At 33.6% G+C, this 27,847-nt stretch overlaps 1 protein-coding gene and 1 long non-coding RNA gene across 3 annotated transcripts; one reads left to right on the plus strand and one right to left on the minus strand.

Annotated features, from left to right (window-relative positions):
* Positions 1 to 129: 129 nt before the first annotated feature.
* On the minus strand, positions 130 to 26,559 carry LOC142227981 (uncharacterized). 2 transcript variants are annotated; one of them, XM_075298248.1, is made up of 7 exons: positions 26,275 to 26,559; positions 16,031 to 16,428; positions 15,848 to 15,964; positions 5,634 to 5,878; positions 5,410 to 5,569; positions 378 to 583; positions 130 to 270 (listed from the first exon to the last, which is right to left on the minus strand). In XM_075298248.1, exons 2-6 carry the CDS (start codon positions 16,273 to 16,275, stop codon positions 421 to 423), a joined length of 930 nt encoding a protein of 309 aa, XP_075154363.1. In that variant the 5' UTR covers positions 16,276 to 16,428; positions 26,275 to 26,559; the 3' UTR covers positions 130 to 270; positions 378 to 420. The 2 variants fall into 2 exon arrangements, with proteins under 2 accessions (XP_075154363.1, XP_075154362.1); XM_075298247.1 differs by lacking the exon at positions 130 to 270 and having other exon boundaries at positions 293 to 583.
* LOC142227983 (uncharacterized) lies at positions 17,721 to 18,799 on the plus strand. Its single transcript, XR_012720027.1, has 2 exons — positions 17,721 to 18,271; positions 18,351 to 18,799. It is a non-coding gene; the product is annotated as an uncharacterized LOC142227983 (long non-coding RNA).
* Positions 26,560 to 27,847: the final 1,288 nt, after the last annotated feature.

The raw sequence follows: 27,847 nt of genomic DNA on the forward strand, positions 1-27,847 counted from the left end.
ATCCAGTGCAAATAGAAAACAGCCCTAATATTAGTTATATTAGCTCCATTTGCGTACTCGATAAATTTTGATTACTATCACAAATGTTGAAATTTTTTACATTTTTTCCCAGTAAAAACTTTCAGGAGGTTGCAAACAATTATCAGCTGGTTTTAATAACATCAACTAAAAATGTCTCACATTTTATTGGAATCAAATTCGTCATACTCCTTTGATATTAGACACGTTTGTCTGTCTCATCCGATTTCTATTTTTGTTTTAATTTATTTGCTAATAATTAAAAAAAAAAAACTTATTTTATAAATTTATAAATAATTTATATATATTATCACTTAATTACTATATGTACAATTTATGAGTAATATTTAACAACTAACAATTGAATGATTCCTTCTGGGGGAGGGGCTCTGTATATCCGTCCTAGAATCCTTCTTTAGCGGCCCGGAACTGATAGCGATTATTTTCACCCGCTAAACAAGGCACTTGCACCAAATTGAAATAAATGGAACCCATAAGTTGAGAGGCTGATGTATTGGTCTTCTTCAGACAGGAGAACAACATATCGTCACATATGCAATGGGATCTGTAAGAAAGGCAAACAATTTATATTAATTTGGTAGAATTTTTAAAATTCTAGTAAACTCATTTTCTAAATTCAAATAGGCATACAATTTAGTTTGTTTTTTTTTATTTTGTTAAAATACTCAGTATGTATAATGCTCCTGTTTTTTTCATTTGTGGTTTCGTTTGCCGCGATTTGTTTACAAATTTGATACTAATTTAGTTTGAGGTTTTTGTGTGCCTAAATGTTTTATTTGAAATAAATACCGATACTAATACCATGTCCGTTTTGTTGGCCCCTTTCCAATGACTAAGACTTTGAACTAATTCTTGGATAAATATATAGCGATGCACAGTGGGGGATTTTGCCAACAAATGTACTAATTTTTTTGTTGTGAAATGACGCAGGTGTCGCTTTCTGCCAGGAGGCAAATATAATTTATGATTGAGAATTATTACGTTCATAACTAGAACGAATGTCTAGAAAAACTTTTCATGTTAGCCTGATACCGAAACAAATGCAAATGCATGATTTTAATTTACAATTAATTATTAGTCTAGCTTTATGGATAAAGAAGATTAAGGAACTTCATCAACATTGAAAAGAAAAATATTATTAACAATTCAATTCAATGAAACCTTGTACAATATGTTCACATAGGACTAATATCCACCATTTCAATAGCCGCTGCACTGAATTTGCATTACTTCTTAAGGTGTGAATACGAATTCAGTGTTTTGGATTTTAATTGAACAATTTTTTGAAATTTTGTCAAATAAATAATTTTTAATGCATTATAACGCTTGCCTGAAACTTATTAGATTGAATTTAGCATTGTTTTCGAAAAATTTTAAATATTTTTTTTTAATAATTCTTACTTATTAACCTATTTGAAACAAAATATATTACACATTAAAAATATGAAAAAAGCGAATTAAAAAAGAAAAATTAAATGAAAATAACTTCATTCGTTTTGTTATTGTTGTTTTATTCTTCAATCATTATTGTTGTTTTTCGATTTCAGCTTAAAACCATGCATTGACTAAACTACAAGTGTAGCTTAACCAACAGAGGAAAAGAATGTTTGTCAAATTTATTTGGGCAATGCCCTATAGACTGCAAAATGGTTGGATAGACGCACATTTCGGAATTACCACATTCCTCATCAGCATCATCTACTTGCAGCAAAACTATCCACCAATTATCAGAATAAATTCAGGTAGTTCACTAAACCCAAAGTGAACCACACTTGAACCTTCCGAAAAAAGGTTTACGATAGCCGGCTTATGCCGAAATAAATTCGTACAAACATATCTCTTTTCCTTTGCCACTGTCAAATCATCGATTTGAGTGCAGTTGGCTGGGTTTATTTTGAGCATTCTTCCTCTTACTTCATTCGTTTTGTTTTGTTATTGTTGGTTTATTCTTCAATCATTATTGTTTTTTTTTTTTTTTTTTTTTTTTGATTTCAGCTTAAAATAACTTCCTTTGTAATTCAAATAGAGAACATCTCTGGAAGGACTTTTTTGTACTACTTTAAATGTTGTGCTTTTAGAATATCTTCCAATTTTTTTTTTTTTGATTGGGAATTGTGAAGTAACTTCTTAAATTTAGATTATCCCTCACAAACCTAACAATCGTTTATAAAACCATTCCTTGAAATTTAGTATAAAGAAGATTAACGTCATTTTTCTGCAATAGAAATTTTTCTATGCATACTTTTAGGCGGAACAATTGTCTGCTGAGAACACTACGACACAAATTTAGTTTTCGACGAGACAAAGATCATATCGGCAATCTTAACGGCATTTGTAATCAAAATGTAAAATATGTATAGTATACATAAACTTAAATAAAAAGTGGCACAGTACAACAAAAAGGTGGCACAAATATGTGATACTTCCCACATATTTGTGCCACCTTTTTATTGTAAGGTCCCATCTTTTAATTAAGTTTATTTATTTAATTTAGTGGCACAAAAGTTGAAAAAAGTAGCAAATTTGCCACTAAAAAGCCACAACGGTGATATTGACATCGACTATTCACTCCATTGTGATGAAAAAGCAAGAGCATTGGTGTGGGATTCTCTTCTATAAAGGACCCCTTGAAAATAAGGAATGTTTATAATACAAACCAACGAATAGGTAGCCTGTACTCGTGGACCCATCGGCTTAGCTACAAAGAACCTGCTGAAAGGGAATTTACTTTTGCAGTTTGTGATTTATAGATATTTTCAAAAAATGGATTAATATTTTTTCTCCTAAGACGGACATAGAATCGGATTAAGTGTAGTTTTCACACGCAAAAAAATAATTATTTCCTCCCAAACGAAATTTTAGACAAACAAAGTTCGTTTGCCATTTGCTTTTTGCTTTAAGGGAGTTTATTTGGACGAAAAGTATATACTTTTTGTGATAAACGTTTATTCTTTTCCAGGATGTAAAAACAATTTTACAAAGACCAACCTAAAAAAAAAACAATTTTTTCTGACTAATTTCATTTTCCCTCACATCTTTCTCACTTCCACGAGGTTTTTTAGTTCTTATCACCTTTTTCTGTAATACAAACAATGTAGAAGAAATTATTCGATTTTATAAATTTTACCTTTCGCCTGAACGGAGAATCGAACCATGGACCAAGCAATTTGGGCTACGTAGCTGTTATTGTCACCAATGGACAATTATCCATATAAGTTATATTTATATAGCATAGCTTGCGACGCCCACGACCCGATTCAAAAAAAACTTTATTTAACAGAAACATACATTTAGTTGGCCACCGTGGAGCAGTGGTTGCTACGTCCGCCTTGCATACCAAGGGTCCTGGGTTCGAGCCCTGCTTCGACCGAACACCAAAAAGTTTTCTTTTACATATATTCCAGATATGTTCGGAAGATTCCGAAAAGTTGTTCAACATTACATACTACTATATTAAACTTATATTATGAAACTGTAAAATGTGTCTTAACAGGTTGGCTGATAAGTCCCCGGTCTGACACATAGATGGCGTCGCTAGTATTAAATGCATATTATTTTTATATAGTACCAAACTTCAAATGATTCGTGTCAAAATTTGACATCTGTAAGTCAATTAGTTTGTGAGATAGAGCGTCTTTTGTGAAGCAACTTTTGTTATTGTGAAAAAAATGGAAAAAAGGAATTTCGTGTTTTCATAAAATACTGTTTTCTGAAGGGAAAAAATACGTTGGAAGCAAAAACTTGGCTTTTTAATAAGTTTCCGGACTCTGCCCCAGGGAAATCAACAATAATTGATTGGAATGCAAAATTCAAGCAGTGGACGCCCGTAGGAGGTGGTTACCGACGAAAACATCAAAAAAATCCACAAAATGATTTTGAATGACCGTAAAATGAAGTTGATCGAGATGACAGAGGCCTTAAAGATATCAAAGGAACGTGTTGGTCATATCATTCATCAATATTTGGATATGCGGAAGCTCTGTGCAAATTGGGTGCCGCGAGAGCTCACATTTGACCAAAAACAACGTGTTGATGATTCTGAGCGGTGTTTGCAGCTGTTAACTCATAATACACCCGAGTTTTTCCGTCGATATGTGACAATGGATGAAACATGGCTCCATCACTACACTCCTGAGTCCAATCGACAGTCGGGTGAGTGGACAGTGACCGGTGAACCGTCTCCGAAGCGTGGAAAGATTCAAAAGACCGCTGGCAAAGTAATGGCCTCTGTTTTTTGGGATGCGCATGGAATAATTTATATCGATTATCTTGAGAAGGGAAAAACCATCAACAGTGACTATTATAGGGAGTTATTGGAGCGTTTGAAGGTCGAAATCGCGGCAAAACGGCCCCACATGAAGAAGAAAAAGTGTTGTTCCACCAAGACAACGCACCGTGCCACAAGTCATTGAGAACGATGGCAAACATTCATGAATTGGGCTTCGAATTGCTTCCCCACCCACCGTATTCTCCAGATCTGGCCCCCAGCGACTTTTTCTTGTTCTCAGACCTCAAAAGGGAACAAATTTGGCTGCAATGAAGAGGTGATCGCGAAACTGAGGCCTATTTTGAGGCAAAACCGAAGGAGTACTACCAAAATGGTATCAAAAAATTGGAAGGTCGTTATAATCGTTGTATCGCTCTTGATGGGGAATCGTTGTATCGCTCTGAAGGGGAAGAGAAGGAAAAAACGAATTTTGACAAAAAAAATATGTTTTCTTTGTTAGACCGGGGACTTATCAGCCAACCTGTTATTAAAGACTTAAAGTCAGAAAAGAACAGTGCTTGATATTAACGAAATGGACTGTGTTGTTGGTTCAAAAATATTTTTTTATTGGAAAAATAAAAATTTTGTAACAAACGAATTTTTTTTGGTGATAAAAGTTTACAATTTTCGAATAAATTCAAAAAACTCTAACAAAAGAAAAACGTTTTCGGTACACATTTTCCAAACGTTTTGTTTTCTTTGCGTGCATATACGCAGGAAAAAATCCTTAGTTAAACTAACGCTAAATGTAACTTATTTTATTTTTTTAGTTAAATTTTATTATTATTTTTTTCCACAGGTTAATGAAATCCTACTTTTTTCTCAAACATTTTATGTTTGTTTTATGTTTGGGTATAAAGTTCAATGACCGTAAGTTCAATATGAACTATAGCAGAAGACAATTTTCGTTTGATAATAATAAAAATGAACTACAGTTAAAATGGTCATGATTTGGCGCCAATGATTTTCTTCTTTACTTTGGGTTACACTTTTTTCTATGAGAGGATGTAATTTCGTGAACAGCAGTTAAAAAGTACACGGGAACATTACATTTTCCTGGGATTCACTTTCTCTCTCAGTGTAAATTCTCGTTTCATACTTACTTTGTATACAGTGACTCATTGTTAAGCTCATATTTCTTTTGGAGAGCTCGTATTTTTACTGGACACAAATCATGTTGGCGACAGCACCGATCCATTTGAGTTTCAGTACCTAAATCGGAATAAGTTTCAGCTATATCACCGGTACCACACCATTTCGTACCTAATAAAAAACAACTTTCAAAATTATTCCGAGCGTATTAAAATTAAATCAATTCTCAACATACCTGGTATGATGCCACTCAATATGGAGAGAGGACTTCTGGGGAAAATATTAGTGGCCAGATTTAGGCCAATGCTATTATCTGTTGTAGACGTATCCGCCGATTTACCTTCATTTCGAGCGGAATAGGTAAGTTTATCCACACGTTCACATTGTCGCATTAGCTTTAACATTTCTTCGAATTTAATTTCTAAAGGTCTGTTGTATTTGGAAAGGCTTTTGAGTAAAATTTTACCTTCCTGTTCGTTGCTGAAATCAAAAGGAAAGGGGAAAAATTCAATTAAATCAATGCCATAAATTATGGTTACGACATTTTGACATTCCATTTCGTCATCCCATTTGTGGACATCAATGAAACTTCAAATGTTAATGGCAATTTGCCATCAGTTATTTACTTGAAATGCATAATTGATGCATTGGTGTTTAGTTAACGAATAATTAATAACATGAGAAAAAACACTAATTATCAATTATTCAATAAGTAAACTATGTACAGCAAACAATTTACAATTGTTTATTAATTGTTAAGACACTAAGTTATCTTAAAATACTAATTTGTAAGAAAATAGAACGGGAAATGTTTCATCGCCTTAATTTTTACTTTATGTAATTAATGTGAGTACCAATTTTCAGTTTATCCACTTAAGTACCTAAATCTTTAAAGGCAGAATAAAATACAACAGTATTGGCCAATATAACTTGAAAAAAGTAATAATCCAAAGTAACAAAAGTTGTAGTGAACACAACCATCAGCCCAGGCTGTTTTTTTGTCCTCATATATCGGGGACACATTCCAGATGTAAATGTGTTAACTTTTATTAGTATTCCGAATTCAACTCATTTTTGTGTGTATAAGATGTTTATCAACAGTCGTGATTTTATTCTACATTGACAAGACAGACACCGGCCGTACGCCCTTCGATACTTTATCTAAATACATAAAAAACTTTTTTAGTTACCAATTCTCATGGTAATAGTCTTACGATTAAATAATCGTAAGACTACATTTCATAGTGGACTGGACTACATCGCCAATACTACATTCAAGGTTTATGGATGGTTGGCGGTCATAAGCGTAGGAAGGCCTCTGGGGAGGGGGATTAGACCCCCCCCAGAAAAATTTTAGCCCCCCCCCCCAGAATTTGAAAACTATTTACGATTTTACACTTTTATAAAAATTAAACAAGTATATACTCGTACTACGCACAAAGTTCCACTAAAGACTTTCATACACAATCGAATTACTTGGGTTGTGGTAGAAGTCTGATATTTATGAAATAAAGCTGTGGTTGAACTTATGATTTAGTTGAATAAATAATTGATATTAAAACTATTCTTTCATAAATTAATATCTTAATAATGCTGCAAAAAGGCGTCGCCAAAAAAGAAGTGAAAATCTTCCTTTTGGGTTTGGAAGTGGTACAAAATTGGCGGAGAAGCGATGAATGTAATATGAACTTCCCAGCAAAAAAAGCGTCGCCAAAAAAGTAATGAAAATGTTCTTTTTGGATCCGGAAGTGGTGCAAAATTGACGCAGAAGCGATGAATTTAACATGGGCTTGTCATAGGACGGAAGTCCTCGATTTCAACAGACGTTGCACTGAATTTGCAGCACTTCTTTAGGAGTGATCCGAATTCAATGTTTTGGATGTAAATTAAAAAATTCTGTGATATTTTGTCAAATAAATAATTTTTATAATTTTTAATGGATTCTAACGCTTGGCGGAAACGTTTGACCTCAAATATTTTCAAAAGTTCAAAATTTTTTCAGATTGGGTTAAACATTTTTTCGACAAAATTTAAATGATTTGTTCCATTTTAGGAATTTTTATTCTGTTTTTAACCTATTTGAAACAAAAAAGAAATAAAATTATCCATTAAAAGTATGAAAAAAAAAAGTTTTAAAAAATTGAATTTAAAGAACTTCCTGGGTAGTTAAAATAAAGAACATCATTGAGAGTGCATCTTCTGGAAGTGATTTTAAAGTTGTGCCTTTGGAAGAACTTCCAAATTTTTTTGCTGGGTTGTCATAGAACGAATGCCCACCGTTTCAACAGCCGTTGCAATGAATTTGCATCACTTGTTAAGGTGTGATCCGAATTAAGTGTTTTGTATGTGAATTAAAAAATTTTGTGATATTTTCCCAAATAAATAATTTTTATATATTTTTTTTTGTGATTTGAATGCATTCTGACGCTTGTTTGAAACGTTTTCCCTCGAATATTTTCAAATATTATCGATTTTTCTATAATGGATTTAGTATTTTTGTGGCCAAATTTGAATAATTTGTACCATTTTATTTATTCTTACTCTTTTTTTAAACTATTTGAAAAAAGAAAACAAAAAATTACACATTAAAATATAAAAAAATGAAGTAAAAAACTGCCTGTGTAGTTAAAATAGTTAACTTCATTGTGAGGACATTTTTGGAAGTGCTTTTAAAGTTGTGCCTTTAGAACAATTCCCAATTTTTTGCTGGGAAAAGTGTGAAACTACCCTACGGGAAATGGATCAACCACAGAACTGGTACAGGACTAGTCCCTGGTGTGTATGGACCAGTCCCAGTCCTGATCAAAACGTATGGAAGGGACCATCCACTTTAACATGGGTTTGTCATTGACGGTGTAAACTTACATCTTGGACTCATCCCAAAGGACACGTCCTGGGACAATTTAGCAGGAGTAACCCATAAACAGGTCCTCAGGAACCAGTCTCGGACAAACTCTTAGAAATCTCTTTCAATTTGGACTCCTAATCGAACCCGAAATGAAAAAAAACTTTTGAAATATGTCGAACAAAAGGTTATTCTGATAATTTTATTTCACTAAATGTGAGAATTGCAACTAACTAGAGCACAGATACCAGTTCTGTGATAGGTCCGTCAGTGGCAATTTGCACCAATTTCCCGTAGGGTACATTTAGTTGCTTTATTATAAATTGATTGTCGAGTTATTTTGATGTCTATTTTTGTATTCAATTTTATGAAATAAAACATTAGTTGAACCTATAAGTTCAGACTATAAAGTTTTAGCTAGGGGGGCTATAGCCCCCACCCCCCACCTAGGAAAATTGTCTAGCTACGCTAATGTTGGCGGTTGACTTAATATTTTTTTAAACCAAACGACTTGGTTGATACACTCATAGAAAAATGTCTGCTAAAAACAGCAAGTTTTATGTTCATGATATAGCAAAAACAATAAGACACATTTTTTGGCTTTTAAAATAATAGCCAAAATTCTTTTAAGAACCAAAAATAGGTTTTTGTATATTCCTGCCCTCTAATGCCCTTCAAAGCTTCTAAATGCGAATAAAGGGTGATACGGTCAAAATTTGGTCAAGGGAAAACGCGTGTAAATCGGTGAAATCGTTTATTTAAAAAATCAAATTAAATTTCTTTTTCAAGTTCAATTAGCATAAAATTCAGGAAAAATATTCAGTTAGGCTTTCGCTTTTCCAAATCCGAATTGCCGGGCCTCACGATTGACACCTGCCATCAGATTTTGTACAGCCACCTTGTCCATCTTCTTCGCCGCAGAAAGCCAGTTTGCCTTGAACTGCTGCTCGTCCTTAGCAGTTTTTTTGGTCTTCTTTAGGTTCCGCTTGACAATAGCCCAGTATTTCTCAATTGGGCGGAGCTCTGGCGTGTTGGGAGGGTTCTTGTCCTTGGGAATCACCTACACGTTGTTGGAGGCGTACCACTCCATGGCCTTTTTACCGTAATGGCAAGATGCCATATCCGGCCAAAACAGTGCGGAACAACCGTGTTTCTTCAGGAAAGGCAGTAGACGTTTATTCAAACACTCGTTCACGTAAATTTCTTGGTTGACAGTCCCGGAAGCTATGAAAGTGCTGCTTTTCAAGCCACAGGTACATATGGCTTGCCAAACCAGATATTTCTTTGCGAACTTTGACAGTTTTATGTGCTTGAAAATATCTGCTACCTTTCCCCTTCCTTTTGCCGTATAAAACTCCTGTCCCGGAAGCTGCTTGTAGTCGGCTTTGACGTAGGTTTCGTCGTCCATTACCACGCAGTCAAACTTCGTCAGCATCGTCGTGTACAGCCTCCGGGATCGCGCTTTGGCCGTCGTATTTTGTTGTAGACGATACACCCAGTTTATTTGCGGCATCTCGGAGAGAGAGGTTAGGGTTTCGCTTGAAACTACCGGCAACTCTCTTTGTCGTCTCAGCGGCTTCCGGTTTTCGATTTCCCCCCGATCCAGACTTCCTGGCTGTCGACAAACGTTCCCCAAACACTTTAATTATATTTGTAACGGTTGATTTGGCAACTTTTAGCGATTTTGTCAGCTTTGCGTGCGAGTATCTCGGATTTTCGCGATGCGCGAGCAAAATTTTGATACGCTGCTCTTCTTGCTTGGACGGCATTTTGACAACTGAAGAGTGAATTCCAAAATCAAAATAGGAGCAACATTCTACACACACACCTTCAAAATGAGGGGTGTTCAGGTTTTTTAAATGCAAAATTGAAAGAAATACGTCAAGTTTATATTGACCCAATTTTGACCGTATCACCCTTTAGTCCAATTTTTCCCACAGTAATTTTCACAATTTCAACAATTTGAAAACGTTTTGCATTCAAACGTTTTCCTATGCAGGAAAATTATGCACATTGTTTTTGAGTACAAATTTCAAAATATTATTATTATAAAAAAAAATCTACATTACTTCAATATGACGTTTTCATACCTTAGGATATTGAAAATAGAAAGTATTTTTGTCCATTTTTACGTTTTTTACATTTTATGCAGGTCTAGAAGTTTTCGACGTTTTGACAGTGGAAACCCCAAAATATTGTTACTTGGACCATCTCTGATGTGAGCTATCCAGAACATCTCATGAGAGTAAATCCCACCAATATTGCCAGATTGCATTTTAATAATGTGACGTCGTTTAACATGAAATTAAAAATATAAAGTGTCACAAATAATCACACTAGCAAATATTTGTTACTATTTAACCCTCTAATGCCACAATTTTTTTTTTGTCAACTGATAATACATTCAATGTTAACAACATAAAAGCAAGAAAACGAAACAAGAAAAATTTATGGGTAAAATCCAGTGTATGCTGCAAAATCTTTTGTAGACATTTAACTAAGTTTTGATTTTATTTATGAAAAGTTTTCATCTTTTTTCATCGTGTAAAATAAAAAATGTAAAATTCTAAATTAAATTGGATTACACATAAGCCAATTTTTAAAATCAAAAGCGCCTTTAAAATAAGGTCTAGAAAGACGCCTTCTACACAGAAAAAAAATAGACTTAATGTGAAAGTATTATGCAACCTAAATTTTAGGATACGCAATTTACACAAAATTAAGGACACATTTCTTTAAACTAAAATTCATAATCTTTGTTTTAAATTTAGGACACAAATTTGCATTCCTCAGTTAAAGTCGTAAGAATCGTAAGAACAACATTTTTGATTTAAAAAAATAACTGAGATATTGGATCTTTGAATTAAATATAGCAAAATAAAAATAGCCTATTGTTCGTTTTGGAGTTTTTGCATCTTTGTAAAACAAAAATTCGATATAGCAGGTATGTATTCTAATTTTAAATGTGTAGAGCCTAGGTTGAATTCTATATAGCTCCCTAAAAAATGTTTTTAGTTTAGCATATTTGGGTCGGAGTCAATACCAAAATCCTTAAGGGAGCCACCGTGGTGCAATGGTTAGCATGGCCGCCATGCATACACAAGGCCGTGGGTTCGATTCCTACTTCGACCGAACACCAAAAAGTTTTTCAGCGGTGGATTATCCCACCTCAGTAATGCTGGTGACATTTCTGAGGGTTTCAAAGCTTCTCTAAGTGGTTTCACTGCAATGTGGAACGCCGTTCGGACTCGGCTATAAAAAGGAGGTCGCTTGTCATTGAGCTTAACATGGAATCGGGCAGCACTCAGTGATAAGAGAGAAGTTCACCAATGTGGTATCACAATGGACTGAATAGTCTAAGTGAGCCTCATACATCGGGCTGCCACCTAACCTAACCTAAGCTAAGGGAAGTTTAAAATCCTTGAATTCAAGCGAACTTTTTTATATTGTATTTTTGAAATCTTTTTGTCATAGTAATCAAGATATAAAAAATCATCAAACTGAAAGACGTATTTATTCATATTGAAGAGTATTTAAAGATATATCAAAACCAATTTGACCTCAGCTCAACAAATGTTTCTTTTATGTAACGAGACCCATTTTAACCCTTAAATGCACAAGAACACCGATTCCTCCGAAAAAAAAACTATATAATATGCAAAGTGGTAAAAAAAGAACATCTGCATACACGCAATAAAATAATTCTTTCCTCCCAAACGAAATTTTAGACAAACAATGTTCGTTTCTCATTTGATTTTCGCTGTAAGGAAGTGTATTTGGAAGAAAAGTATATATTTTTGTGATAAACGTTTATTCTTTTCCAGGATGTAAAAACAATTTCATAAAGACAAACTCAAAAAAAAAAAAATTGTTTTCTTGCTAATTGCATTTTCCCTCACATCTTTCTCACATCGACGAGGTTTTTTAGTTCTTAACACCTTTTCCTGTAATACCAACAATGTAGAAGAAATTATACTATTTTATAAATTTTAAAATGTTTTTACCTTTCGCCTGGACGGACAATCGAACCGCGGACCATGCACTTTGTACGCCAACACACTAACCACTGAGCTATGTACCTGTTATGGTCATCAATAGATAAATCTCCATATAAGTTATATTTATATAGCATAGTTTATTTAACAGAAACAAACATTTAGTTTGGCACCGTGGAGCAGTGGTTGCTACATCCGACTTGCATGCCAAGGGTCGTGGGTTCGATCCCTGCTTCAACAAAGTTTTTTTTTGCTTTTTTTTTTACATGTATATTCCAGATATGTTCGGAAGATTCCGAAAAAATTTTCAACATTTAATATACTACATTACATTGTAGTATATTAAATTTTGAACTGTAAAATGTGTCTTATTAAAGACCTAAAGTCAGAAAAGAAAAGTGTTTGATATAAACGAAATGGACTGTGTTGTTGTTTCAAAAATAACTTTTTTTATTGAAAAAAAAAAATTTTGTAACAAACGAATTTTTTTGGTGATAAAAGTTTAAAATTTTCGAAGCAATTCAAAAAACTCTAACAAAAGAAAAACGTTTTCGGTACACGTTTGTATGGATTAATATAATACTCATCAGTTATTAGCTATATATGTGTGACAAAAATATATTCAATCATACATTTTTATTTATTCCCCAAATATACATATGCGTATTTTCTCTATGTGTAGTCTATTTTGATATGTTTACCATAAATGATAAATAAATATAAACTCTCTCAACGTACACTCAGTCGCCTAGTGAGAGATATAAAAATTGTTCGAAATAAATGCAAACCCACTCCCACTATCAATAAATGAGGTCTTGCCAATACCTCTTTACTTCATTAAGAAATCGATCAGAGACGACACAAACAAAACAGCACTTCCGTTTTGATCCGTAAATCATCAATGACTTAGACCGTTTCAAGTATGTTAATTGGCCCATAAGCTGACAAATCCATGTATTTGGTTTCATTAAAATGGGTAAATTCGACGGTTTTGGTTAGTGAAACGTGTTTAAATTCTTCCGGGGTTGCTTTGTTCAAGTTGAAGAACTGTCTTTTGACGATTTTATATTTATTTTATCTTATAATAAATTTGCAAATAAAAGCAGATGTGAAAATTTGTAGTTCATCGTCTCATTCGTATTGGTAATGAGAGAAAATATTTCTATACTGACATTGAAAGACAAGCATTGCATTTAGGTTAATCGATGGTTTGATCTATAAATGAGATAATTGTGTGGAGAAAATTTGCTCACTCCCTCTTACTATAGGAAGTAGTCTCTCACGCACTTATGCTAATGAATCCGTGACTTACGAAAAGTCTGATTGTATTATTAAATATTGAACATGCTTAGCATTATCTGTGTCATTTAGCTGGTGAGCCTGATAGAAACGTGAGCATGATTCAAATCATAAGCGTGATTAAAATCGCAAGTGTGATTACTATCGTTAGTGTGACAAAATTGTCAGCACAATTAAACTTGTGAGTGTGAATATTTCATGCACCTAAATGCTATTAGGAAATATTTTGTTTGTTGTTAAGTAAAATACAGGCAAATATATAACATATTCTTATAATATTATTTTATTTTTGTGTTACGATATCCTCAAATTGAATGTTTGTTTTGTTTGATAGTTGACTTTTTTGCTTGTTTCAGCCACACTGAAACATGTTTTAATTTAATAGAGCTAAATAAATAGCAGACAATGTCTGCTCTTTCAGAAAAACATTAATTTTTTCCATTTTCAGCATACTTGCAAAAAGCCTGGGCTATTCATCACTCACACGTTATTTAAGGCTCACTTATATGTTTCAGACCATTGGGATACTACTATTATAAGTATCACTGGCCGATTCCATGTTAAGCTCAATGACAAGGGACCTCCTTTTTATAGCCGAGTCCGAACGGCGTTCCACATTGCAGTGAAACCACTTAGAGGAGCTTTAATACATTCAGAAATGTCACCGGCATTATTGAGAGGGGATAAAAAAGTTTTGGCTGAGATTGACTATATCACCACGGATGACAGTTCTTTAACTCAAATTCTTTCCTCAAATTCTAGCTTTCATTTCTAGTTTGACACATATATCATTGCGAACATGGTAATACTTCGTGACACCTACCTTCTATAAAGCGAGGTTTGACAAGGTTTGATTTGGCATTTAAAGGGTGATACGGTCAAAATTTGGTCAAGGGAAAACGCGTGTAAATCGGTGAAATCGTTTATTTAAAAAATCAAATTAAATTTCTTTTTCAAGTTCAATTACTATAAAATTCAGGAAAAATATTCAGTTAGGCTTTCGCTTTTCCAAATCCGAATTGCCGGGCCACACGCTTAACACCTGCCATCAGATTTTGTACAGCCACCTTGTCCACCTTCTTCGCCGCAGAAAGCCAGTTTGTCTTGAACTGCTGCTCAAGCAGTTTTTTTGGTCTCCTTTAGGTTCCGCTTGACAATAGCCCAGTATTTCTCAATTGGGCGGAGCTCTGGCGTGTTGGGAGGGTTCTTGTCCTTGGGAACCACCTGCACGTTGTTGTAGGCGTACCACTCCATGGCCTTTTTACCGTAATGGTAAGATGCCAAATCCGGCCAAAACAGTACGGAACAACCGTGTTTCTTCAGGAAAGGCAGCAGACGTTTATTCAAACACTCTTTCACGTAAATTTCTTGGTTGACAGTCCCGGAAGCTATGAAAATGCTGATTTTCAAGCCACAGGTACAGATGGCTTGCCAAACCAGATATTTCTTTGCGAACTTTGACAGTTTTATGTGCTTGAAAATATCTGCTACCTTTCCCCTTCCTTTTGCCGTATAAAACTCCTGTCCCGGAAGCTGCTTGTAGTCGGCTTTGACGTAGGTTTCGTCGTCCATTACCACGCAGTCAAACTTCGTCAGCATCGTCGTGTACAGCCTCCGGGATCGCGCTTTGGCCGTCGTATTTTGTTTATCATCGCGATTTGGAGTCACTACCTTCTTGTAAGTCGATAGTCCGGCTCGTTTTTTGGCTCGATGCACTGTTGTAGACGATACACCCAGCTTATTTGCGGCATCTCGGAGAGAGAGGTTAGGGTTTCGCTTGAAACTACCGGCAACTTTCTTTGTCGTCTCAGCGGCTTCCGGTTTTCGATTTCCCCCCGATCCAGACTTCCTGGCTGTCGACAAACGTTCCCCAAACACTTTAATTACATTTGTAACGGTTGATTTGGCAACTTTTAGCGATTTTGCCAGCTTTGCGTGCGAGTAGCTCGGATTTTCGCGATGCGCGAGCAAAATTTTGATACGCTGCTCTTCTTGCTTGGACGGCATTTTGACAACTGAAGAGTGAATTCCAAAATCAAAACAGGAGCAACATTCTACACACATACACCTTCAAAATGAGGGGTGTTCAGGTTTTTTAAATGCAAAATTGAAAGAAATACGTCAAGTTTATATTGACCGTATCAACTTTATTGTAGTATAATGAAGAGGGCTAAAGATAAATCCTCACAGTAATTTAAAAAAAAATAAAAATTTTAAGATTTTAACGACAAACTCAATATCACATTTGAGAACTATGGAAGTATCAGTGCATTTCTCAACTATCCACCATTAAAACTATGTCATACTTACTAAATTTCAATAAGCTCGCATCCCAGCAATAGCTTCTGAGGTCCCAATTCGGTAACCGCAATAGTAGAATCATGATAGTAGATCATGATCAAGGAGTCGTTGGTCAATCGTTTACCACTGTTAAAGAAAAATTGACATTGCTGTGTTAAATCCCAAACCCGCTCGGGATCTCAAATCTCTTACCTGTAAGTTTTCATTTGTCTCGCACTTCGATTTTCGATTATTTGTTGTGTAAATGTGCTGAATGTGGGGAAACCTTGAAAACCTTGGGGAAAAGTAAATGTTAACGTGGGCTTGGCGCCAGCTGTACTCCAGAAGCCGGCTATCATAAGACTGGCCATTACACAGCATAGTTGGATGCATCGTTTTCGATCACCAAATTGCCGCCCAGAAATGGCGCTGCCATAAGGAATACTCCCAGACAACATGATGGCAAATAATACCGATTGCAAGCTAAATGACAAAGGATTACATTAGCTTTTGTTGCTGTTCAATGAAATAGTCAATCATAGACCATTCAAGGCAGCTTTATTTTTTCCAAGCTCAAAGTCAAGTTGATTGAGTGTTCTTCTCCTCGTTATCTGTCAATGAAAAGGAAAATGTTTATTTTATTGTTACGAACAATTAACTTGAAACTTTTGTATTGCGTGTCTTTTCTAAAAGTGCTAAAATCAAATAGTTTTTCAATGTTTTGTCTAGGGTAGCCTCCCTCCCCCATTTGGAGACTTGAATTTTCCTTAGTTGTGTGGGATTTTTTCTCTATTTTTTTTTTTCTTTAAATTATATATTAATTGCTTAAGAAAAGTGTGCTCAGTTCTCACGGCTTAAAAGATTTTAACTATTCTGTACAAATGTTGATATTCTCATTGGACATTGACCGTTGGTCAACCCTTGGGTCGTCGGCTTTTCAATGTTGTTGTGTGTTATTAGATTTGTCATACTACGCAGAGTAGTTTACTACCATACCTGCATATTGAATTGCATTACACAGTGGTTTGGTGGGCTTCGCATTTTGGATTTTTGGTTAGCTAATCCAGGCAACGATAATAAAAATGGATAATTACTCTATATTGACCAAAGAATTCAATAATGTTACCCATTTGAAAATTTTATTATTTTGTTGTTTTTTTAATTGAAATGAAAAAATCTATTTACCGAAATTTACCGTTTTTATCCAAGGTGCTTCTTTGTTATGGTATTGTATTTGTAGCTAAACCTAATATTTTGTTGAACTCTACAGTAAGTATCCGAAGAATAGCAGCATACTATTAACCGGTTATACTATAGGAATTTAAAATCTCTAGTTTGGGACATAATAGTTATAGGCGAAGTGATAATTCAAAATGACATCCTCTTGGAAGTCTGAAGAGACATGCGTCATATTCTGTAGAGAGTGAGATTATATCACAATTTACTCATATTGTATTGAATAGAGAGAGAGTAAACATCCCATCCATCCCAATAAACAACACATCAACATATTGCACTACCACCATAAACAACATAACTATGCGCAAGAGAAGTTATGCACAACGCTCTCTTTGTTGTCCAAAATCTATACGATATACCACAGATCGTTGTGCGATAGAACTGAGATTGTCAGATTTATGCATTACCAAGAGAAATACTTAGAAACTAAAGTCTTGAAATTCTGTCGTCATAAAAATTGTGTGAGTGTGTGACACGCTCAGTAGACGAGTAAATGGAGGAAAAACTGTAATTGTTGTTATAAACAGAACATAGGATATAAAGGGCAGACCAATAATAAAAAATGTAGTAGATTTTTTTTTTTGGATTTACACATCTACTACTTAATGCATATTTATTCCTACGTCTGAGCATTCACTTTACTCTCTCAATTGCTATCGACTCACAGCGAGTACATGTGTTAGCGTATCTGTTACTTCCCAAAAACGCGATGAAAATGTTCTTTTTGGATGCGGAAATGGTGAAAAATAGGAAGTATTTTTTTCAAACATCTGCTGCATTCATACCGCATCAGTTCTGGCATTTTATTTGTCTTTTTCTCTTTTATGGTGTTGCTATAATATTATGCACAACTGTGAATACTCAGCAAGTGCTCACATTGCCTCAATTGCAATGTAAAGAGCAACCAAGCGGATACAGATAAAGCGTCGTTGAGACGCTCAAGACAACAAACAAACCCCTAATTTTTATTTACGCAATATTTTTTTTACCACTGCTTTTTCGTTTTGGCTTATATGACGAATAGGCAAATCATAATTTTTTTGCTGAACAATCATTGTCATTATTGCTGTGATATTGTTGGAAATCGATGCTGTTCACACAAGCACACACATCTTGTTTGAGTTGACTATGGTAATGATGTTGCAATGGACAGCATGACCATTCGAATCGAGTTTATATCTATGTCACCTGGGATACAAAGCAATGCTGATGAAGGTAATAAATAATAACAAGTGTGTTACTCGTACTTGTGCAATCTCTAATTATTTTTATGCCATTTTAAATTTCATAATAGGTATGTTTGAGAAACATCTATGTGGAGTAACTATGTTCTCTATAATTTGAAAAAGAAAATATTTTGTAATAGAGACATTGCAATTTTCCTGCCGTTTTCTGGAGGACATTACTCAAAGCAAAATTGGTGAGAAATCAATACCAAAATGTAGCTCAAGTCTTTGGATCCAAGTCAACTGACTGTAGTTATTCTTGATGTTTAAATTAATTTGCCTTACTTTATACCACAGAAAAAAGTAAACTGTTTTATAGCAAGAATGAACTACCTCGTGCGAAAATTGAACTAAATTATACTCCATGTTTTGAGATTTCCACAAAGCGTCGTTAAAGTCAGGAAAACCAGGGGTACTTTTTAACTACAACTCACGAAATGACATCCTCTCATAGAAAAACAAAAATGAACTAAAAGTAAAGAATAAAATCATTGGCGACAAATCATGACCATTTTAACCATATTGCAGTTCATTTTACTATTTTTAGGAATCGTACGAAAACGTTCATTGAAAATGACCGTACATTGAACTTTATACCCACCCTTAGTTCATAAAATATTTGAGACATACTTATAAAAAGGAAAATTTCTTTGGGTTTTGGAAAATTTCCAAAAAAAAAAAAATAATAATAAAATTTAACTACAAACAAATACTTTTTTGAAATAAAAATACGTTAAATTTACCGTTAGTTTAGCCACGGAAATTTTGCTCGGTGTTCACATTATGCTCGAAATCTACAATAAGTGGATTTGAAATCTCTCTTTTATAAGGTATGACAATTGAGATCTAGTTGAAGTGGATTTTGGAAGTGTAATGTGAATGAGGTATTAGTAAAATATGTTGTTTTGATTTCCACAAAAGAAAGCTTTTGTATCTTTAATGTAAAAATTGAAAATCTCGTTTGTTGTCAAAATTATTCCTTAAAATTCGGTAGATTTTCTTTACCTAAAGAATGCACGAACGGATAACCCTAAGACGCCACCTGTATGGTACCCTAAAGGGAGACTTTATATTACTTCAAAAATATTTGACTTTAACGGAAGACCCCAATTGTAATTTTTCGAAAACTTCTTCTTAACATCTTACACTATGTTTGTATGGCTTTTTAATTTAATCAAATTAATGGAAAAACTCAACCCTTTCTTGTTTAATGTATATCGCTGAATGCTTTACAGTTTAGTGGAACAACCATGAAGTTATATGTCCATAAATCACTTACATGCTTTTTTGTGTAAATCAGCTTATAAAATTATTAAGACCTGTTTATTTGCACTCGAGTAGATCAAGGTTACGACGAATAGAAAAACCCCATCATATGGTAATTGAAACAATCTTGTTGTCGATTGTGGTGAGCGAAAGAGAACAAAAGAGAGATGGAGAGAGAGAGATAGTATGAAATAAAATCATTGTTTTGGTAAAGTTCGGGTTAAAACAAAGTGATTTGTTGTAGGTCAGGTTTATGGGAAGAGTTTGCGTGCAAAGACACATAAATACAAGATAGTAAAGTATTAAAGTGAGAGAATTAAACCAGTCATTAGAAAGGTTGGTTTGGGAAGGGGGTCTACTCTTACTTTAATTTATCTGCCACATTCGCCCTATTGTCCGTGACAATGCCAAAGCAAAAAAAAAAACTCAAGACAATGGTGTTTAGTGGCTTCTTGATTTAACAAAAAAGTATTGCGCGTTTGGAACTTTCACAACTTTTTTCCAAAGGCTTTATTAAGAGATGCGAGAAAATAAGAAGAAGAAACCAAGCTCAAAAAAACTAAACTACTAAACGCCAATTTAATAAAAACTAGCTCGCTTGTTAAACCAACTGCATTCACTCATTTATTGATCTATCCATCCCATCCATCCTGTCCACAGATAATGAGCTCTAAAAAGTGCATCAAATCGTTGTGCATCATTTACCCAATGAAGATGATGATTTGTAAAATATGGGCAATGCAAACTCTGGAAATTTTCAAAAGAGATAAGGAGAGGAAAATTGGTTTAAGTTGTTTTCTTTTTTGTATGTTGTCCGCCAAACGAAATTACAGCGAAACTTTCGTTAATGTCGTATCAACATCGTATTAATTTTCACCGGTATATTATTTGGTGTTGTTGTTTCTGTAGCGGTTGATGTACAAACAATTGGAAGCTCGCGGATTTTCATGGAAAAAAACAGAGATGCATTGTTTGTCTAATGGACTCTGTGTGTATAAAACCTCACTTAAACTCATTCACTCTGAAGCCAAGTGAAATTGAATGTTGATTTGTATTGCCAAAATGCAAGTTAAAAAGCATTTGCGATGCGAATCGAATGGAACATTGCCAGTTAGAAAATCATAGGTAAGCTATAAAAAAGGGGATGTGAAATAATGGCGAAAACAATTGATGATCACGTAAAGGTTGAATATTATTGAGCTTCAACCTTAATAGCCAAATGAACAAGAAGTTAAACTAATCAATATGTGAAAACTATTTCGGGAAATTATTGTAGATCAGGTCAAAAACATTGTGCTCAAACATTTTTTGAAGTTATACATCCATTATGAGATTTCCACAAAGCGTTATTAAAACCAGGAAAATGTAATGCCTTTGTATACTTTTTAACTACAACTCACGAAATTACACCTTCATATAGAAGAAAAAATGAACTAAAAGTAAAGAAAACAAGCATTGGCGGCAAATCATGATTATTTTAACCATACTGTAGTTCATTCTTACTATTTTTCGGAATCGTAGGAAACTTTTCTTTTGGTTTAGTTCATGTTGAATTTATGTGTACGGTCATTGAACTTTATACACACGGAGAAGATAATGTTTGGAAATCGGTTGAAATAATGAAAATTCTGCATTTATAATTAAATATCAATTGTCTCAATATATATACTATATTTACAATCATACGTGGGTCTTTACTACAGTGTTTCATCTATTTCAATGGATTTACGTTTGTGCTAGAAGACATACAGTTGTAGGAACTAAATGCGTCTATTTTGAAAATTTTTGCCTGAATTCGGATGACACGACCTGGTGTAATTAATTATCAAAACTATCACTTATGAAAAAATGAAAGTGAAGAAAAAAAAGCATTGGCGACAAATCATGGTTAGTTGATTCATACTATTTTTCGGAATCATAGGAAAATTTTCTTTTGGTTTAGTTCAAGTTGAACATATGTATATTTTTATAGATGCTTTTTATTTTAATATCATTTTTCTACAAAACTGACTTCGTTATGTTTTTTTATTGCAATTCATAGTTGTGCATATTAATTTTCTGTTTTGTATATGAAATAAATACTTTTGTTTTGTGTTTTCTTTTAATTTATTTGCATTGCCGATTTTTAAAATGCAAATGCCGATTATGACGATTTTTTCGGAAAAAAGTGACGATTTTTCTTGAAATTTTTATTGGCAGTCCTGCCTACAATAGGCTTGAATTCTTCTAGCACGTTGTGTACCACCCTGTCAATGTAGACTTTACACGCAAAGAAAACAAAACGTTTGGAAAACGTGTATCGAAAACGTTTTTCTTTTGTTAGAGTTTTTTGAATTGCTTCGAAAATTTTAAACTTTTATCACCAAAAAAATCGTTTGTTACAAAATGTTTAATTTTTCAATAAAAAAAGTTATTTTTGAAACAACAACACACTCCATTTCGTTTATATCAAACACTGTTCTTTTCTGACTTTAGGTCTTTAATAAGATACATTTTACAGTTCAAAATTTAATTTTTTCGGAATCTTCCAAACATATCTGGAATATATGTAAAAAAAAACAAAAAAAAAAACTTTGGTCGAAGCAGGAATCGAACCCACGACCTTTGGCATGCAAGTCGGACGTAGCAACCACTGATCCACAGTGGAAAAGAATAAACGTTTATCACAAAAAGTATATACTTTTCTTCCAAATACACTTCCCTACAGTGAAAAGCAAATGAGAAACGAACTTTGTTTGTCTAAAATTTCGTTTGGGACGAAAGAATTATTTTTTGCGTGTACGTATGATCAACTTTTTCAAAAATTGCAGATAGATAAGTCGACTTTTTATAGATGTACGTGTAAATTCTACTTTTTGATGAATTACGTGAACAACAGAGGTGTATGAAAATCCCCTAAATAACCTTATTTTTATGCATTGTTATCTTCCAGCAATCTTGCGCTTAATGTTATTTTTTTTTCAACTTTTGCTTATTCTGTTTATTTCAGTTTATAACCTTAATGTGTCATATCTTAAAAACATTTATATGTTTTACGAATTAATCAATTCCAACATATAAAGCTGTCAACTTCCAATTTGTATCTATCACTTATAATTATAGGTTTTAATCTTCATATCAGACGTATGTGAGAATGATGATTAGCTTTTGACCTTCAACTTGAGTTTGCCTTAAATTTGTAAAATTAATAACAAGGCTAATTGGTTTGGCTATACAACTATTGAACGATTTTAATAAACGTAATATGGGTCATCAGTTGCTTAGATGATATTATTTATGCATATCAGCTAATAATCTGCTGGAAATTGGGACACAGTTGGTAGCTATTGAATAGGCAAACTTTTTAGTTTGTGCAAATTATTTACTTTGGTAAAAGAATAAAATCTTTGTATTAAGATGTGGTCGAAAATCTGAACTGTCCCCAAAGTAAACCGAGAAAACAAATTCATTGCACCAACCGATTTTTTTTTGCCAACCGGAACCGAACTATGCTCAACAATTTTAAAGAACATTAAACCAGATTTATCGGCATTGATTATTGCAACCGACTTCATGGTTATGGGAATTTCTATTTGATTCTGTGAACTTTTTTACAGTCATGGTGCATATACAATGGGATTAATCATTAAATCATTGTTATTGTAACAAAAAAAAAAAAAGGTTATCGTTATTGCAATGATCGAATTGCAACCAACCATTTCTCTGGGTGTAAGACTTTTGTCTTACATACAAATTGTTTGTTGATATCTTTGGGTAGCTTCTAAATATTTTTAAAGTTTAAATGTCAAAAAAAGGATTTTTCCTATAACATCACGCAGAGAAGAAACATGATTGTCACAATCATATTCGAAGAGCAAAATAATATGATAGGAGATATTTTTGCGGCGACCATGTAACATTTTCACCTGCAACCATGTTGGCTCAGTGAACATGGTTCTAAGAAAAATAAAATTGTCCTCATCTAAAATGTTATTATATTGATAAAAAGAATTTTGTATTCGTCAAAAATGTTTTTCTTCCAGATAAAAGAACATGGTCACAACCTAAAATGTTTTGATCTTTATGAAAAAACTTTTTTCGTCGTCGAAAAAAGGACGCCCCTTGAGAAAAGACAACAGAAAATTAACTTTATTTTATTGTTTTTCTTTATTTATAAACTAAGTCAAACTAATTTGTATTTATAATATCGTGAAAGCAAACATCGAATATTTTTATACACTCTATTTTGGTTCAATTTCAACAATAAGTAATCATTTCATATTTATTTCGTGCCCATCAAATGTACCAACGCGGACATCATGTAACAACAAATAAATATAAATTTACCATATATCACAATGCAGAACAAAAAACAGGTACATTTTTTCAATTACACTTTCCTTTTTGGTATTCACATAAAACCACGTGCCACTTCTGAATAAATAAATTAACACAAAACACAGTAATTCTCAGTATTCTCCGTCCATTCCAAGACGACGTCAACAGACGACTGACGCGCAAAATGAAAATCGTGTGTACCTGCTCAATGTTTTTATAAAATTATTTTCGCTGCAAAAAAATAAAATGGTCACGAAAACAATGTACATGGTTTTTATGGTCATGTAATGGTTCTAGATATGTCTATACTTAACCTATAAAAATACTTTTTTCTCTGCAAAAAGTAAACACATTGAATGGTCAGGTACATGATTTTCCCGACCATATAATGGTCTCAAATTCTATCATTTAAATAATACAACATGTTTACGACATTTGAGAACCATTTAAATGTTCTCAGCTCGAAAATTATTTTTACAAAAACAAAATACATGGTTTTCGCGACAATTACCTACTCTAGATAAACATTAAATGGATGCGGCAACCATCTCCAAATATGTTTTTTCTGTGCGTGATCCGTTGACTGAAACTTTAAAGTACTTTGAAATTTTAAAATTGTTGTTCGTGATGTCATAATTTGCAGGAGTATGACAAGAAGATACGAACTATTGGGTGCAACGAAGAAATAAGTGACCAACAGAACCTTTCCTACGAGTGGATAAACCCCAGGACCGGTACATGAATAGTCTATGGTGTGTCACAATGGACTGAATAGTCTAAGTGAGCCTGAAACTTAATCGGGCTGCCACTTTAACCTAACCATGATGTGTATGGAACATTTCCAGTTGTGGAACCTTGGAAAGGACCTTTATCATGGCTTTGTTGTCATTGATGGGGTAAATAAAAAAACGGATTATTCTAATTCATGCTGACACATACCAAAATTAACTCCCAATTTATTGGTATATATTGTCCCTAATTTGTTAAGAATTATTTGTACATTGTAATTATATACATATTTAAATTCCAATGGTATCGCTTCATTGTTCGATTCCAGAATTTGCCTTTTTTCAGAATCCTAAGAATCGGTATCAGTCCTTTGATAGGGCTATCAGAGGAAATTTGCACCATTTTTCGGTAAGGTTAGTTCAAAATTTCTAAGCAACTATCAATTTGGCAAAAAGTAAGTATTAACTTGTTGGTAGCTATCATGCTGCAATTAGTAGAATATTTTATATAAAATTTTCTAAAAACAAAATGTTTTTAAAAATTTTAAATGTTTATTTTAATTTCATTAAATAATTAATAGTTATTAATAATTAATAGTTACTATCAGTTTATTTTTTAATTGTTTATATTTTCAATTGGATAATTTTATGATAGGATAGTTTAATGATAGGGGTTTCTGCGTATTCTCCATAGTTGGCTCTGTGTGTGCGTTTTTTTATTTCTTGCAAATTAAAAAAAAGACATTACAATATAACTTAAAAAGACATTACAATATAACTTACCAACTTATTTCTCTCAAATTACTCTACACACTATAAAGTAACGCTTTTCCCCGAAATGAAATTTTAGACTATGGTTGGTTTGTTTAATTGAAATAAATTTTAATTTATTGCAGCATTTGCTATACCCTTACACAAATACCATTAAGAAGATTCAAAATTATATTCTTTGTGTTGACATGCTAGTTAATATGAAAACGGAGTATAAATTTCGAATAAAAAAGTCAAAATTTTATAACAACTAAGTCGCTAGACTTTTCCCTGAATGATGTGCAATTAATTTTACCCCACCTAAATCCAAAATAATCGACTCAGAATAGTACAGGTGGATTATACTCACATACATTTTTTTCTCTTTGTGTAGGCGGTGTATGAAACCGCCCGATTTAGCCTTTCTTCAACTATTTACCTGAGGGACATTTTGTCATTAAGAGCATTTTGCTTGGCAGGGGCTCTTGTATAGACCCTAAGCTCCTTTGCTTCATAAATATTTAATTGTTTATGCCAAGCATGTTAAAAAAGACACCTCTCACCTTGAATCGAATGACTAAATACTTTTCAATTGAAATTTTGACACATAATTTTTGATAAAACCAAAACTTTCTATTACGATTTGTGTTGTTTGTCATTGATGACTAAACTGCTAGGGGATTTAACTTCTTTATCTCGCAACTTCATCTTACAATTTAACTTTTAATTTTTTCTCTCGATTTACACAGCACTTGATTTTTTTATCCAAAAGTAGTTATCTTCATTTATTTTCCCATCACCGCCCTATTGAAAGGAAATGCGGTCAAGCACACACTAAAAACATGAAAAACATCTTCACAATGCACTTTTGAGAAAAAAAAAACAAAAAATTATTTGAATTGTTTGAGTACTTGTTTACGGACTTACGTACCGTATAATTAAACCCACGATTGACTGCAACAATTCCAAATGAAGCCAACAGATATCACCGGTCAATGTTTTCACTTAAAACTCGCGCTTTTTCATAAATCGCCTTTCATTTGAAAATAAAAACAAATATTCAAAATGCACATTGGTTTTTGAATTATACGTTTTTTTTATTAGTAAATGATCGTTATTTTCGTTCAAATGTTGCTCGTTTGTTTTTTTTTTTTCTTTTAATGGTTGGTATTAAGTGTTGCTGCGCACTTCTTTTGTCTTTCGTGACTACTCTACAGCTACTGAGTGCTGCTTAAGTTGGCTTAAACTATCAAAGGCCCACAACAAGAAGTTTGTTGTGATTGTGACCATATGATGTTAGATCTCTGGTATTTGTTGGTATTACAGAAATGCTTAGAGAAAGAGAAACTTGATCGGTTTATATGTGCAAATGTAAAAAATGAAGAGGGTCTCTCACTCTCTCTCTCTTTCACTCTCTTCGTTTATACTTAGTGTAAAGATATGCTGCTTTGGGCCGATTTATGATATAAAAAAGATATGAAAACGTGCTCCGAATATTAACTTTTATTGGAAAAAACAACAACAACAAATACATACGTGCTTTATAAAAATTACTATGATAATACATTGTAATACAGTGGTTTAGATTGACCACATAAATAAAAGTCCACATAATATGCATTGAAAAAAGTTTTGAATTAATATGAATGATTGTTATTAAAATGATTGTGCAGCTTTAATTTAAAGGGTGGTTAAAATTTCAAGGGCCGATGTTGATTTTGAATAAAACACAAACTATTTAGGAAATTATTGTAATTTTATTTTATTATGATATATTGGTATTACTCAATTATGTATGGAACAAAATATCGGCCAAATGGGCGCCGCGACCTCACACCTTCATCCGATGGTCCAAATTTTCGATGACGCTGAGGCATAATGGAGGTTCTATGCCGTTAATGTGCCGAATTATCTCATCCTTTAGCTCTTGAATTGTTGCTGCCGTATCGACGTACACCTTTTCTTTCAAATAACCCCAAAGAAAAAAGTCCAACGGTGTCAAATCACATGATCTTGACGGCCAATTAACATCGCCATTACGTGAGATAACACGGCCATTGAATTTGTTGCGCAAAAGAGCCATTGTTTCGTTAGCTGTGTGGCAAGTGGCACCGTCCTGCTGAAACCACATATCGTCCACATCCATATCTTCCAATTCGGGCCATAAAAAGTTCGTTATCATCTCATGATAGAGAACACCATTCACAGTAACTGCCTGACCGGCCTCATTTTGGAAAAAATACGGCCCGATGATGCCGCCAGCCCATAAACCGCACCAAACAGTCACTCTTTGTGGGTGCATTGGTTTTTCGACAATCACTCTTGGATTCTCATTCGCCCAAATGCGGCAATTCTGTTTATTGACGAATCCACTGAGGTGAAAATGTGCCTCATCACTGAAGATGATTTTCTTCGAAAATTGATCATCCACTGTTGTCGTTTCTTGGAACCATTTAACACGTTGTTGGATTGTGTATATCCATGGTTCAAATTGAGTAAGTCTG

The sequence above is a fragment of the Haematobia irritans genome, chromosome 3, assembly GCF_050003625.1.
Source record: "Haematobia irritans isolate KBUSLIRL chromosome 3, ASM5000362v1, whole genome shotgun sequence".
NCBI classification, from domain to species: domain Eukaryota; kingdom Metazoa; phylum Arthropoda; class Insecta; order Diptera; family Muscidae; genus Haematobia; species Haematobia irritans.

What these genes read in the sequence shown, in the direction of transcription:
- LOC142227981 (XM_075298248.1), bottom strand. Translation starts at nt 16,275, where the DNA reads ATGTTGTCTGGGAGTATTCCTTATGGCAGCGCCATTTCTGGGCGGCAA. An exon ending in TGCGAGCTTATTGAAATTTA is followed by an intron (nt 5,879 to 15,847) that starts GTAAGTATGACA and finishes TTTTGATTTCAG; the next exon opens with CAACGAACAGGAAGGTAAAA. An exon ending in ATTGAGTGGCATCATACCAG is followed by an intron (nt 5,570 to 5,633) that starts GTATGTTGAGAA and finishes GTTTTTTATTAG; the next exon opens with GTACGAAATGGTGTGGTACC.